At 38.8% G+C, this 14,367-nt stretch overlaps 2 protein-coding genes across 5 annotated transcripts in view; both read left to right on the plus strand.

Moving 5' to 3' along the window:
* The window catches only part of cox5b2 (cytochrome c oxidase subunit 5B2), a 7,844-nt gene extending 3,032 nt beyond the window's left edge, over positions 1–4,812 (plus strand). The window contains exons 2-4 of the mRNA XM_027014084.3: positions 4,067–4,137; positions 4,232–4,331; positions 4,607–4,812. Of these exons, the coding sequence (XP_026869885.1) occupies positions 4,067–4,137; positions 4,232–4,331; positions 4,607–4,719 (284 nt within the window). The 3' untranslated portion in view covers positions 4,720–4,812. The remainder of the gene's footprint in view (positions 1–4,066; positions 4,138–4,231; positions 4,332–4,606) is intronic.
* A 1,177-nt stretch (positions 4,813–5,989) lies between these two features.
* On the plus strand, positions 5,990–13,199 carry gpatch11 (G patch domain containing 11). Of its 4 annotated transcripts, none has more exons than XM_027014097.3 (9): positions 6,004–6,080; positions 7,976–8,097; positions 8,441–8,667; positions 8,968–9,009; positions 9,114–9,234; positions 10,711–10,801; positions 10,897–11,010; positions 11,385–11,466; positions 11,563–13,199. In XM_027014097.3, the coding sequence occupies exons 3-9, from the start codon at positions 8,442–8,444 to the stop codon at positions 11,619–11,621; spliced, it is 735 nt and encodes a 244-aa protein (XP_026869898.2). In that variant the 5' UTR covers positions 6,004–6,080; positions 7,976–8,097; position 8,441; the 3' UTR covers positions 11,622–13,199. The 4 variants fall into 4 exon arrangements, with proteins under 4 accessions (XP_026869895.2, XP_026869898.2, XP_026869899.2 ...); XM_027014098.3 differs by having other exon boundaries at positions 7,976–8,086; XM_027014096.3 differs by having other exon boundaries at positions 7,976–8,077.
* The last annotated feature ends 1,168 nt before the right edge of the window (positions 13,200–14,367 follow it).

Consider the following 14,367-nt stretch of genomic DNA (forward strand, 5'->3'; position numbering starts at 1 on the left):
TCCGACCAGTATCCAGGTTCAGACTCTGCAGGGTCCATTATCCATATTGGGACTACCGGGAGGGCTACGGGGATTACAAACGGAGTGAGGAGTACCACGATGTCATCCTCCGGTCAGACTAGGAGGTTGCTTGGGGGATTTAGTAATGGAGGTGGAGGAGGCTCTCCAGGAGGATTCCCCCTCTGTGATGGACACATAGTCGACAGATTCCAAGAGCGATGGCGCCCAAGGCATGATGCACTAGAGTCAGCAAGCTGCCCCATATGACTCGCAAAGAGGCGGTGTTGTCATCATCCGAGGACACTTCCTCACCTAAGGCACACAGCTCCAGAGCTTGTGTGCCTACGTGCAAGCCTCAAGGAGGCAAGAAGGAGGCATCACCAATGCCCGCCCCAGAAACAGGCAAAACAACTGGTGCGCTTCCTGAGGCATCTGCTCCAAAGCCAGAAAAGCCGCGCGCCACCCAAATCTGCGAAGGGTGATCCCCCACAGCAGAGTCAGACTTCGACCCAGCCGACGACTGGGAGAAGGCTGGGGTTCCTGCCAGCTTCCCTGTACTTTTTCACAACCCATGGTATAATTTTGTTCATGTTCCTGTTCCTGTCACTGTACAAGTCCCTGTCACTTTGTCCACCTTTGTGTCTGTGCTTGTACCCATCAATGTGTCCATCCCTGTGTCTGTCGATGTTTTGCTCCCTGTCTTAACCAAGCTCAAATTTAGAGCCTGGCCCAGATTAATGGGATTGGGTGTACAGAAAGTCTGGACCAGCCTGGACCACCCTAGTAGCACAGCGGCAAGGAATTGAATTGAAGCACACTACTTTAGTTAACCTTTCACCTGTAGGATCTGACAGCACACCAATTTAAAGAAAACACAAGAGAGTTAGGACAATTCTAAAGGCAAATTAGAATGGTTGTTGGTTTCCATTAAAAAAAAAAAACAGTAATACAGTGTAACATGGTTCTCTGTTACACAGAGAAGTATAGACAATGCTTCAACATTCCAGAATTCCAAAGACACCCTGCACCGCATCAGTAGATCATCCTCTCCAGAGTATAAACAAGACTCACCTGTTACTTATTTTGTGAGCCTGTATAATCTCAGCAGGTTTGTTTTACCTTTGCAATGTATTGCCACAGCTTTCTCTTGTGCATACTGGTGAGAAACCACTCAGAGAATTGGAGTACATGATCATGGATTTTTAACAATGTGAACAACAGAAATCCAGTAGAACAGATGTCAGTAGATAGTTGATTAACAGAAACAGGAAAACAGGACTGAAACAGCCTGTTTCATGCCTAAAGATGCAAATTATACTAATTGAGGATTTTAGAGAGGCTAAGATTGAGTGCCTTACAATAAACAGCATCTAGGCCACCACCTTTATTCTGGGGCCAAGACTTAGCTATAAAACTATAGCCACTGGTCACTGTCATTTTGAGACTGAGAAACTTCAATTGTCTCAGTGAGAAAACATGCTGAGAGATGCCGCAATTTACTAGTTCCAAAGAGATTGCAGAATCCAATGAGCAGTCGAAAGAGAGTCGTAATCTGGAGAAAGGGTAAATGTAATGCCAAATGACTGGCATAAATATATAGGTAGCATTCGTATAGGTAGAATTCAGGCATGAATGGAAACAAAATAAATTGTGCTAGCATGTAGCAAGACACCATAGCCCTGCAATGGTAGACAGGTAAGAGTCAAAATTTACTGTCAATCAAAAGCACGAAACAAAAAAAAAAAGAGTCTATTTTGGGTCAGTAGTGTTGCATAAGCATGTAATTGTGACAAGACACAAGTGCAAGTTTGGAGTGTTTTTATTCTCTTTAGCATAAACAAAAGGCACAGTGGCAAGCTGGCAAAAGATAAATAAAAGGAAGCAAACTCAAAAAAAGTGCCAGCAGAAGAACTCAAAACATTATGATGCAGCACAGAGATAACCCAGTGGATATAAGGCAGTAAGGCTCAGGGCATCTTGTATGGAATAGTGAGGAATAATAAAAGTGACCTGTGGAGTTGTAAACATATTGTAATTAATGTGCAAATACAGCTAAGAATGTGCTTTTAGAAGAGCAGTAATATTGGTTCAGTTTGTGGTGTTGGCCTTGGCCTATGTCTCCTGTTCCCCGCGTGCCTCCTGTGTCTCCGTTGTTGCCTGCTCTTGCTGCCCTGTTGTTTTTGCCTTTTCTGTTGCCTGCTTTTGTTTTTGATCCTGTTGTTTTGTCTGTCCCTCTGCCCGTTTCTGTGCCCGTTCCGATTCCTATGTCTGCCTTTGTTTCTGTCCCTGTGCCCATGTCTGTTTTTGTTCCCATCCCTGGACTGGTCTGTTTTGCACTGTTGTAATCCTCGTCCTCCATACCGGCACTTTTCTCATCATCAGTCAGTTTCTGTAGTTCGTTCTGCTCCTGCTTCCGTGTCTGCTCCTGGTGCTACTTCTGTTGTTTTGGCTCCTGTTTCTGCTCCTGTGTCTCATCTGGGTCCTGTCCCTGCTCCGCATCTTACCCGTTCTGTTTCTGTTGGTGTCTCGTCCTAGTCATATTTTGTTTTTGGTGGTTTCTGGTGTTGCATGCTTTTGTGCTTTTTTTTTGGGGGGGGGGGGGGGGGGGTACTGTCATGGTTAGTCCGTCCCAGCTTCCATGTTCCATGTTCCCTGTCTTGTGTATTTTATTTCCATGCCATAGTTTCATTTTCTGCACCCATCGTTTGATTGCTCGTACCTGTCCCTCGTTTCTACCTTGTTAAGTTCATGGCTGTAGACCCTGTCTGATTCTCTGTGTGTTCATTGTGTTTGGTGGATGTATGAAAGCAAGTCTGTGTTTTAAAGCCTTTGTTTATATTAGCCTGTTTTGTTATCCTAGCCTTCCTGTTTCTTAGCCTGCTTCCCTTGTAGTGTTTCTTTGTAATGTATCCCTGTGATCTCCGTATTGGCTCTATGACCCTGGACCACTCCAACGATTGCAACTCTGGATTTGTCCCTAATAAATCTTGCACTTCTCCATACATGCATCCGCCACCTTACCACGCACCATTACACACAGCACAGAGTAACCTGAGATTTCCAATAAGTAAACTTAACTGACAGTAAAAACAACAAAAAAGATACAGAAAGAAACAGCAGCACATATGTACACAGGGTACTCTCAGCCAGAATTCAGAAGATGCAAAGTATATTTCCCATTCAATTATTTAATGGCAACACTTTCTATATTAACGTAATGGTGAGTGGTAAGGAGGTGGAACCATGTGCGGAGAAGAGCGAGATTTATGATTGGCAAATCCAAAATCAGAGTCGTTAGGGCAGTCCAGGGTCATAGAGCCTATACGGAGCGTACAAGGATACATTATCAAACGAACAAAACACACGAAGGCAAACAAGGGAAGCAGGCTATAAGGAAGGCTAGGATGAACACAAACGCATGGATTGCAAACTTAAATACATACATATACGGGCTTTCAAAAACATTCACCAAACAGATAAACGCAACCATTAAAATAAACATAAACGCAATGAAGTAGACAGTGACCAGCCAAGACACAGCACCCACAACAGGGTTTAAATACATGAACTTAACAAGGCAGAAACGAGGGACAGGAGTAAGCAATCAAACGAGAACACGAGAAAACGAAACTATAGCATGGAACTAAAATACACAAGACAGGGAAAACATGGAACATGGAAGCTGGGAGGGACTAATCGCGACAGGCTGCGGTGTTCAGTGACGTGTCCGGGAGGTCCGTAGGTTTGGCCACAGGAACAAACCTGGTAACAGGACGGGCGGCGTCTCTCACGCCAGGAACAAGAACCGGACCAGGACGGGTCATGTTTCTTAGCTTCCAAGTGTTTCCTAGCCTTTGTTATAGCCTGCTTCCCCTGTTTGCCTTCGTGTGTTTTGTTTGTTTGATCATGTGTCCCCGTAATCTCCGTGTTGGCTCTATGATCCTGGACTATGACTATGACTCTGATTTTGGATTTGCCCATAATAAATCTCGCTCTTCTCCGCACAAGCGTCCACCTCCTTACTGCTCACCGTTACAATTAAATGTATTCTTTCTTCTCTTCATAGGTATTCCAACAAATGAAGAGCAGGCTGTAGGATTAGAAAGACGGGTGCTGCAAGCTATGAAAAAGGGCGAGGTAAAAAGAAGTCCCATGTTTGGCTAATGATACTTTTGTGATAAACATGTACACAGACTGGAAATCATATTTACAAATTTTGATTTTGTAATAGGACCCTTACAGCATATTAAAGCCAAAAGAGTATGCTGGAACTAAGAAGGACCCTCACATTGTCCCTGGCATCAGTGATAAACGCCTTGTTGGGTGCCTCTGTAAGATACATCACACTGTACAAAAAGAAAGAAAACTGTGTAAAGTACTCCGTAATTGCAATAAATATAGCAGTCTCATGGATTTACCATGTTATAGTGTTAGTTTGTGAACAAACATGAACAAAATATGAACATGAACAGTTAATTCACTACTTGACTGGAAACTGATTTTATGGTGAACAGAGTTCTTGGCAACATGTGGTGTGGTTATGTCTCTATTTTGTCTGATAGCAAAAACTGTAGTTGAACACCAGTTCCCTTTATTCTTTTTCAAGGTGAAGAGGACAACACTGCTATTGTCTGGTTCTGGCTTCATGCTGGGGATCCCCAGCGCTGTCCTTCCTGTGGCTCATACTACAAACTAATCCATCATGAACTGCCTCATTAAGCCCATCTTCATTCAGCAGTTCTGTTAAGCTTGACTAACTTTGGCACATGATCCAAATATATACAATGAAATAAAATCCTCAAAACCTCACAACAGCTTGCCTGAGTATTATGTTTTGAATTTTGCTGCTTGATATTTTCTTAATATTCAATCTATTAAACACTTTTAAAAACACTTTTTAAACACTTGTGAAATGTTTTATTGTTTTTCATTTTCTTCTTTTTCTATGTTTGTAAAAATGCATTTTTAAAGTATATTTTATGAGGAAATTGGGATGTACAAATGGTAGTTTCGGAAATGTAAATATAATCCAATGAGATTTTTGTATTGAAAGCCAGAATATTTAAATAATTGTTGATTCTGTAGATGAAAATAGATTGGATTAGGGGAAAGTTAAAGATGAAAAGTCTGAATGGAAGTGAATCTATATTTCAATTTTGTTCAGCTCTTCTGAACAGTGATTCTAATATTTTGAACTAAATCAATCAGTCAATCAATCAAAATGTATTTTTTACAGCACTTTTTACAACAGATGTCATAAAGCATCTTTACAGGGGGTGGGGCATCCTGCTCTGGCCAACAATGGTCTCCACAATAATAACAATTTAAAGAGAAAAATAAATGAAAAAAATAAGCAATTAATGTCTAGTCCAACTTTCTAGAGGTCCTAGTTGGGCAGTGGTAGCTCAGTGGTTAAGGTACTTGACTTGTAATCAGAAGGTTGCTGGTTCAAGCTAAGATGCCACTGTTGGGCCCCTGAGCAAGGCCCTTAGCCCCCAATTGCTCAATGTAGGCTCACTCATAATTGTAAGTTGCTTTGGATAAAAGTGTCAGCTAACTGCTGTAAATGTAATCTTGTCCTGAGGTATACATGTGTCTGGGATCCATCCTGCAAGAGAATGTCTATTAAGGGCTACAGAAAAGTAAATGGGTACATGTAATGAGATGCTTATTTTCAAATAAAATATATTAATGTTAACTTTGCTTGAACATAATTTTCTGACTGAAAGATTATTCTGGAGGTAATACAGAAGTAATACAATTGAGTTTAGGAAGATACTTATAATATTTTTACCTTGTATGCCAGAAAAAGGCTAACAATCTTATTTCAATCTTTTCAGCCTAAATTCTGTGCACGTACTGTCCGAAAATTATTATAAACTGATGCTTGACTAGGAATATTTAATGTGAATTCCCCCTTAAAAAGACCCCCTTAACTAGGACATTTATTTTGACGAGTATTGCAAATGCGGCGTACGTATATCTCACTGGTAGCTGGTTTCACGTCGTTCCTTTGTGTAATCAAGAAAAATGGCGAATGACGAAGAGGATTATATGTCTGATGCTTTTCTTACCCAAATGTAAGTTGTTCGACTGTGACTGTTTAGTGGCCTTACATATGTTCTTAGTCGTCTAAACAGCTAAGTCGAACTGTTTTTAGTTAACGCTATAAAGTTGCAAGCCCGAGTTAATTGACTGGGAAACTTGAGTAACGTTAGCTAGGTTAGCAAGCATATTTGGTTATTTCGAAAGGCTGCCGGTGTTGAGAGAAATTCTACATGGCCACCGAGATATGCATCCTCTTTTGATCGGGTACAAATGAAAAGGGTCTTAAATGCATTTAAATCAACAATGAAGCACTTGCTCTTTTAGTTAATTGTTTTAAATAATATTTTATGTTCTAAAATACGGTTATTTTCAAATAATAAACGTAACATTACACATACATATTTGTATAACCAGTAGTTTCCTTATTGCATCGTTGCTATACGTTTTATTCCTTATATTGTTTTTCTCCATGCAAATCTATCTGCAAGTGTATTTATAATGTTCTTGTATATATTTGACATAAGATATATTGTACATTTACAACAATGCTAAGTGTTTACTCCGTCAACAAATGTATAAAAGCGGGGGGTTCTCAAAACAAGAATAGACTCTAGTACAGGCTGCAACCAAGATAGGAAGGGCCTCGGTAGGTCAGGCAAAGTCTAACAAAGCCACTTGGTCATGCCCTCATAAAGGCTTCAGTTTTGCAGTTGCACTGAAGTTTGAGCAACTAAAGCACAAGTATTCAAATCACAGGTCCAGGTCCTGCAAATTTCCTACCTTCCCTTTACCTAGGAGTCAGATCACAAAGTAGTCATGCTACAAAGTGGCCAACCAGTTACATTAATCATTTAAAACAACTACATCAATTACAAAATCCAGGACCAGATTTGGATGTGATGTTCCAGTTTGAATAAATGTTTACCTTATGAGGAAGGAAAATAATGTATTTGAAGATTTAATTCCACACAAAAATGACAGTTGTTTTGTATAGAAAATAAAGTGTAATTGTTATAAATAATTTGACCACAGTAATTGTCTTTTTTTTTCATTACTTAAACAAATTGACATGGTAAAACTAAAATTAACAGTCCTACAATGAGTCATGGCCATTAGCAAAAGACATTGTTTCATTATGGTTTGCAGGGATCTTGGCCTCAGATGCCATTTGAAGTATATTGCATGCTAAGTTGGCTTTAACTATTAGATACTGTTATGTTCACACATGGAAATGTAACAAAATGTTTCGAAAGACTACTAGTTGATGTACTAGTACTAAAAAAAGTATTGAATTCTAGCCACTTGCACTCATCCATCATGGCCTATGTAGCACATGAGAAGGCGCTGTCAGAGGCCACTGCATTTTTTAAATTGGCTAATGCACCTAGTGAGAATACTGTTCCACTATGTGTATGCTGGATGCCTTTGTTCTTCAGTTACTAGATTAGAGATGCACGTGTGATTTTTGAGCAAAAAGGTTAGTTACCTGGTGTTTGTGTTCCTGTGATGTGGCTCAATGACACAAATTTCTGTTTAGTGTAAAGGATTAGTGCAGTGTGACAACTCTACAAACAGACAGGTATTAATAAAGTACATTGTTTTAAGAATGTTTTGAAGCAGTTAGTAGAAAATACCCTTGCATGTTTGCTGATAGGCTTTTTTTTTTGACAATTGTCTGCCCCTAGATTTCATGCAAAAATTAATTGTTTGTGATAAGTTGGTTTAGAAATGGTCTGTTTATGTCAAACTAAGCCAAGAAGAGTAACAGAACCTAAGAGACATTCTAGAGAATGTTCAGTGCTCATCCATATGTCATGCTTTGAGTAACAAACTAGTATCACATGTCAGACTTCATGGTGACTGAAAAGCTGGTTGCAGCCTGAAAAATTCTTAAAATATGAGCTGTATTTCTCATGTGTATTTCAAGGTTTCTCTAGCAGTCCACCCAGCCACCTAATGGGCAGCCTTGAGATTTTCTTGAGATTTCTCTCGAAAATCACATTGGCTTTATTCTGTATGTACTAATGAGGTAAGCAAGGTACGGGTTAGGTAAGATATGCATTTTTTTGCAGTGTCATGCAATATTGAAGCCTGGTCAATTTACAGTATTAGGATCATTAATTAAAAATGAACATAATGTTAAACTTACAAGTCAACAACACTGTTGATTTAAATGCATAATTTCGGAGTTGTGGGTTTTGTGTAATTTATTAAATTAATTCACAACTGCAAAATTCTATTTCACTCAGCTGCAAGTACACCACCACCACAGTGTACAATATGAAGACATCACAGATTTAAGCATTTGTTATATTTAAAAGCCATAATGTGCAGCATGAGCATAATATGTAAATGTCTTTCCTTAGTTATTTTATATTTGATGTCTTGTCAGAATGGATGTTAGGCCTGGCATGCCAATGGTGAAACGTGCAAAGGAGGCTTTAAGGAGAGAGACACTCCACAAAGAGAAAAATATTCAGAATAATCAGAAAAGCTACAAGGAACATGAGCGGGATAGACGAGATGCTGCACTGGAGACCTCCATAAGTTCTGAAAATAAAGGTTTTGCATTGTTAAGTAAGATGGGATACAAACTAGGACAAGGCCTAGGAAAAGAAGGTTGGTGCTAATGCATTTATTGTCTTTTTTTAATGGAAAATGCCACTGCAGAGTATGATCACAGTTTTCTAACCTTGCTGAGTTGCTGGCATCTAGCTCCTTTACCCGAATAAATATTTGGCCCCTTCACTATCAGAATATGTGGTGCCTTGATTTAAAAAAAAATAATAATAATTTTTGGTGCACTATTAGACTCATAAATACATTCAGAATGGTTTGCAGTCATTGTCTTATTCTGAGCTTCCACAGTACAATCATTGTTAAACTTTTTAAGATTAATATATCATTCTAACATCTTAGGTGGTGGACGAGTTGAACCAATTCCAATCAATATCAAAACAGGTTAGTGCATTTATACCTAGTTATTTATGGCAAATATTTGTCATTGTTCTGATCTGACATAGAATACATGAAGCACTGAAAACTTGAAATATTTTGTTGATTAGATCGAGGGGGCATTGGAATGATGGAGCTCAAGAAAAGGAAGGCAGAAGAAAAATTAGAAAATTACAGAAAAAAAGAGCAGACGAAACAACAGATAGAGAAGAAATCTTTTGAGGACTTCAGGTATGCAGACATGCTCCTAAATTCTTCCTAATTCTTCCTAAGTCTTTCTATGAGGGACAGTTTAAGTGCCATGTGCTTGTGTTGTGTGATAGTCAGCTATCACACTCCACATTAGTTTTGAATAAAATATGCATTGTGTTTTGACTGTTTGAATTGAAGTGGTGCTGCATTGAAGGGTGTTTTTTTTTTTTTTTTTTTTTTTTTTTCTTCAAAGGCTTTGAGAAATATTTTAAGCATGCATACCATCAGGAACTCCAGGACATTTAAAACCTTAATAGCCAGCCCAAGCCTTTATTGGGCCTTAAGTATGGATCCGCTAATTCTAGTGACTATTGTCAATAACTGTAAAACAACATACCATTATCTTTTTGTTTTTTTTCCTCATCTTCTGTTTTCATCTTTCTTATCTCTACTCCAGAAGTGTATCCGCTCTGGTGTCAATGGGTGCCCTAAGCAGGCACATAGTTCGCTTAGGCGTTGGTCTGGCCCTGACTTATAGACCATGATATTAGGTCAGAGTACTGCTCAAAAGCTTAAACTCGATTAAAAATATCTGGGATGTGCTAAAGATAGTCCATAAGGGAAACCATGAATTCTTAGAGAATTAGATATATTATGCTTGGATGAATGCTATATGCTATTAATCCCTTACTGTATGCATTTTAGGTGACTCATTGGTGTTATCTTGATAAAGGGAGCCTGCACAATGTATCAAAATGACTAACTGGCACACTTATTTTTGTGAAGAAAAAAATACTTGCATGTGTTTTTGTCTACAAAATAATAAATTTGTTAGAGTAATAAGTATAAATAACATTTCACTAACAATAATGTGTATTATATACGTAAGTGAGTGGTAAGGAGGCGGACGCATGTGCAGAGAAAAGCGAGATTATTATGGGCAAATCCAAAATCAGCGTCGTCGTAGTAGTCCAGGGTCATAGAGCCAACACAGAGATCACGGGGATACATGATATACAAGACAAGGACTAGGATAAATGAAAGCTAGGAGAAACAAAGCAGAAATACACTAAGGCAATCAAGGGAAGCAGGCTATGACAAAGACTAGGAAAAACTCAGGGGCTAAGAAACTCGAAGGCTAGGATACACGGAATACAAACTTGCAGGTATACAGAGACGGGCTTTCAAAAACATTTATTAAACCCATAAACACACAGATTTAAATAAACAATGAACAGCCAAGACCAAGGGCACAAGGCAGGGTTTAAATACATAAACTAAACGAGGGACAGGTGTGGAAAATCAAATGAGGGGCAGAGAAAACGAAACTGGCATGGAACTAAAATACACAAGACAGGGAAAACACAGAACATGGAAGCTGGGAGGGACTAATTGTGACAATATAACTCTTATGTTATTTATACTAATTGAGGGTGGCAGTAATCTATCTATCTATCTATCTGTCTATCTATCTGTCTCTATCTATCTCTCTATCTATCTATCTATCTATCACAGAGAGCGCAAGAGATCAGAAAAAGACAAGCACCAAACAGAGCAAGACCTGAGAAAGAGCCAGCAGGCCTGTGAACAGCTTGACAGTCAAAAGGTCTCCTGGACTAAAAAATTTAAACATGATGTTCCCCTTCTCTTTTATGCATGTTTCTGTGTACATTGAAGTTATGATCTTGTTTTCTTGACTAGGGTATGATTGTACCAAAGGACAGCTGGTACTGGCCTGAAGTAATTAAGGATGAAGATGGTGATCATAGTGATGAGTCCACCATTGAGGGAAGTAAAGAGAAGGAGGAATTAACAGTAAGTTTTAAAAGAAAGCATTGGCGAAAGAACCAACATTAGAAATTTGCTTCTTCTTGTGTTTCAAATTTAGCTTTATACATATGTGGACATTAATGTCGCTGTAGGGCATTAGCGGTCATTAGTAGTGGAAAAAACAACAGCCCAATAAAAGTTGAATTTAGGTGTTCTATTCAAAGAGCACAATTAAAAAAAAAAAGTTAAATATCTTTCATTTAAGCAACACCAGTGTTGTGCATTCAACAGTGACAAAAGTGACAAAAAAACACTCCTTCCTTTTTGCATATCTACAAAAGCATTACAGACCAATTTGATCTGCGTGTGTTTACAACATTACATGCCAAAATTATGGTCATATTGTTTACTTTTTTCAGCCATTAGTCAAGCTGCAGTTTATCACATCATATTTAAGAAGTATGCATTTCTACTGCTTATGGTGTGGGACAGCATATGGTGGTAAGCAGATTTTATTCATTCTTGTTTGTCTGTTTGTTAGATATATCATTTGCAGAAAGGTAGAATTATGATTGTATAATCCATTTCCTTTCACAGATGAGGAGGATTTAAAATTGAATTGTCCTGGTGATACAGCAGCAGATCACAATGACTAAAACATCAAGATTATTTTGGAGCCCTGCCTGCTTATTGTCAGATTTGCTCTTATTTCACTCTTCTTATTGCATGTTTGTTTATTTTTTTACTGCACTCTTTCAGATGTTTTGAAGCACCTTTCAAATTTTATTCAACACTGTTGAGATTGACTGACTGGATTTCTGTCCCCAGTGATTGACATCAGAAGCTTGATTTTATTATTTCTAAATAACTATGTATGATGTAATATTTTTGTTTTAAAAACAGAACATGGATGTTCCATAAAAAACAAAAGGTGTAATTTAGTGTAAGCTTGTAGGAGAAGTACAATGATGAATAAACTAAGATCAGGACTAATAAATTACACTAATCTATTTATTTAGCTAGAATATGAAGTAAAATGAGTGGTCCTATTTTCTTACTTGAGCTTTATTTTCAAAAGTCAGGTAAAGCTCCCTTATACAGTGCTTTTCACTTTCTCACCCTCTTTGAGTCAACAACCCAGATAGTGAGCAAAAGCTATGTAGCAAACAAAAGCCTTAGTTAAATGTACAGTATAGTTTGTGCCTTTGGCATGGTTCTTCTAAGAGTGTATGTGAGTGCTGAAGTGACAGTATCAGACACTAGACAATAACAACATTAGTTGAATTAAGAGCACATGTTCAATTAAACCCACTTGCAGCAAATGTTTGCAAACCGCTGCCGATGTTTTGCACCTGTGTTCCATTTGGATCAAAGACTATAGTATCCACATACAACATGAAATTGGGGTCTTCTGGCCGTAAATTAAGCCCCCATTACCTCGGCCTCTTTAAGGTACTCAGACACGATTTCTTATCGTATACAGCTCCGACCTTGCAGTCGTATCAATCCGACCTTCCATGTCTCCTTGCTAAAACCTGTTCACTATAGCCCTTTCTCTGCAGGTTTTGCTCCTGCCAGTCCTCCTGCTCCTCTACATATAGACGGCCAGCCTACCTATTTAGTATGAGTTGTCCTGGATTCCTGCAGGTGTAGGGTTCACCGGCAATACCTCATCAATTGGGAGTGGTATGGACCGAAGGAACAATCATGGGTGCCTACAGGAAACATACTGGACTCCTCACTCATCTCTGAATTCCATGCCGCCCATCCAGACTGTCCCAGTCCCAGAGGCTGGGGCAGGCTGAGGGTAGTTCATTCTCTGTTGTCTGGAGCCGCCTGTCAGAGGGGGCAGGGGTTCTGTTACGAATTTGGCCCAGCCCACTAGTTTTACCGCACCCAGACCTAGATCACCTTCTCCTGAGTACTAATGAGTGACAACTGTTTTTTGCATCTGTTCCCTTTTAAAGACTCCTGTTCTCCCAGACCTCTTTGTGAAGTATTGCCATGCTAGTATGCATACCAAGTGTTCTCTTCTGTTGATTTTTTCTGTTTCCTCCCAAGACTATGCCTTGCTCCTAGCCCTTCGATTCACACTGGACTCTGCCAGGTTGTGAACCTGGATTTGACCACTCTGCATCGTGATCTCCTGGTTGCTAATGCCAATCCTATTAACTCCTCAAACGGTCCCTACCTGTATTGTGATCCCATTAAAGTCTTTACCATTTGGATCCAAACCTACCTGTGTCCTAGCATTTGTGACACTTAGGATTATAAGCAAAATAGGTAATTCTGCAATGTTGAATGCCTCCTGGAATGGATTTGCCTCAAACCTTGCTTTTTCCCCCCCAAAATGGTACTGTGAATATATATTTACATTCTGGTCAATATCAGACAAACTATATCATTTCAGTGTTATGACTCAGAAAAGTGATACTGGCACCCCTTTAATCAAAGTGTTGCAGCCACATACAGTCAAAAAGTAAAAATGTTTTTGATAATTATTTAGTTTCAAATTCTAAAGATTATTTCAAGACCTGATTTGATTTGATTTCTTATATTATGAATAATGATGATTTGACAAAATGAAACATTTTTGAAAAGCAATTGCAAAGTTGTTTGGACTCCTGCAAAAATTCATTTGAGTCCAAGTTTGTGTTGCCAAGTGAAATTATGTAAGATAGCTAGCTAGATAGATAGATATACTTGATATTCTAGTATAGCACCTCCAGAGCCCTATTCCCTTGAAACTTGACTATGTTTTAGAGAATGTATACATGACAATAACATTAAAATTTCATGTGGATTGACCAATGCTAAGCCTGTGAAATGTGTACTGAATGCTGATTGGCCAATGGCAATATTTTTAATATAATATCCCTGTTGTAGGTCCTGTTCCATATATGCATATAGATGTGTACCAAGTTTCACATTAATTGGACAATTGGGGTATGTGCCTGTTATAGCGCCCCTTAGTAAAGCGGGTGCACCAAGATGTTTGTGTTGCCCCATACCTGCTTGGGATACATTGGGGTGTCATTGCACTGAAGAATTCATAAGTTGGATCTGTTTATATTCAGATTTGGAGTGGAATCTCTGACTCTTGATTTGATTGGCGTGTGGAAACTACACTGTAGAAATCTCCAAATTATTAAACTTCAAACTCTTGTGAATTTGTGTAGGTTTGGAGAGAATCCTAGGACAAGTTTGTGGTAAAAAAAAAATGCATGCGACTTTGCAAAATGTTTAAATTATCACAAAATCTATGTGGGCGGAGCTTATGGGTTCTTTATGTTTTTTTGTAGACTTGAAGACTAGTAATGACTGGAAAAAATAATTTTGTCTGTTTGACATATGGTGTAGGACTTATGGACTCGAATGCATTTGTGTGAGCTGTAGCACCAC

Source organism: Electrophorus electricus, chromosome 12, assembly GCF_041902795.1.
Source record: "Electrophorus electricus isolate QZ-2024a chromosome 12, ASM4190279v1, whole genome shotgun sequence".
Taxonomy (NCBI): Eukaryota; Metazoa; Chordata; class Actinopteri; order Gymnotiformes; family Gymnotidae; genus Electrophorus; species Electrophorus electricus.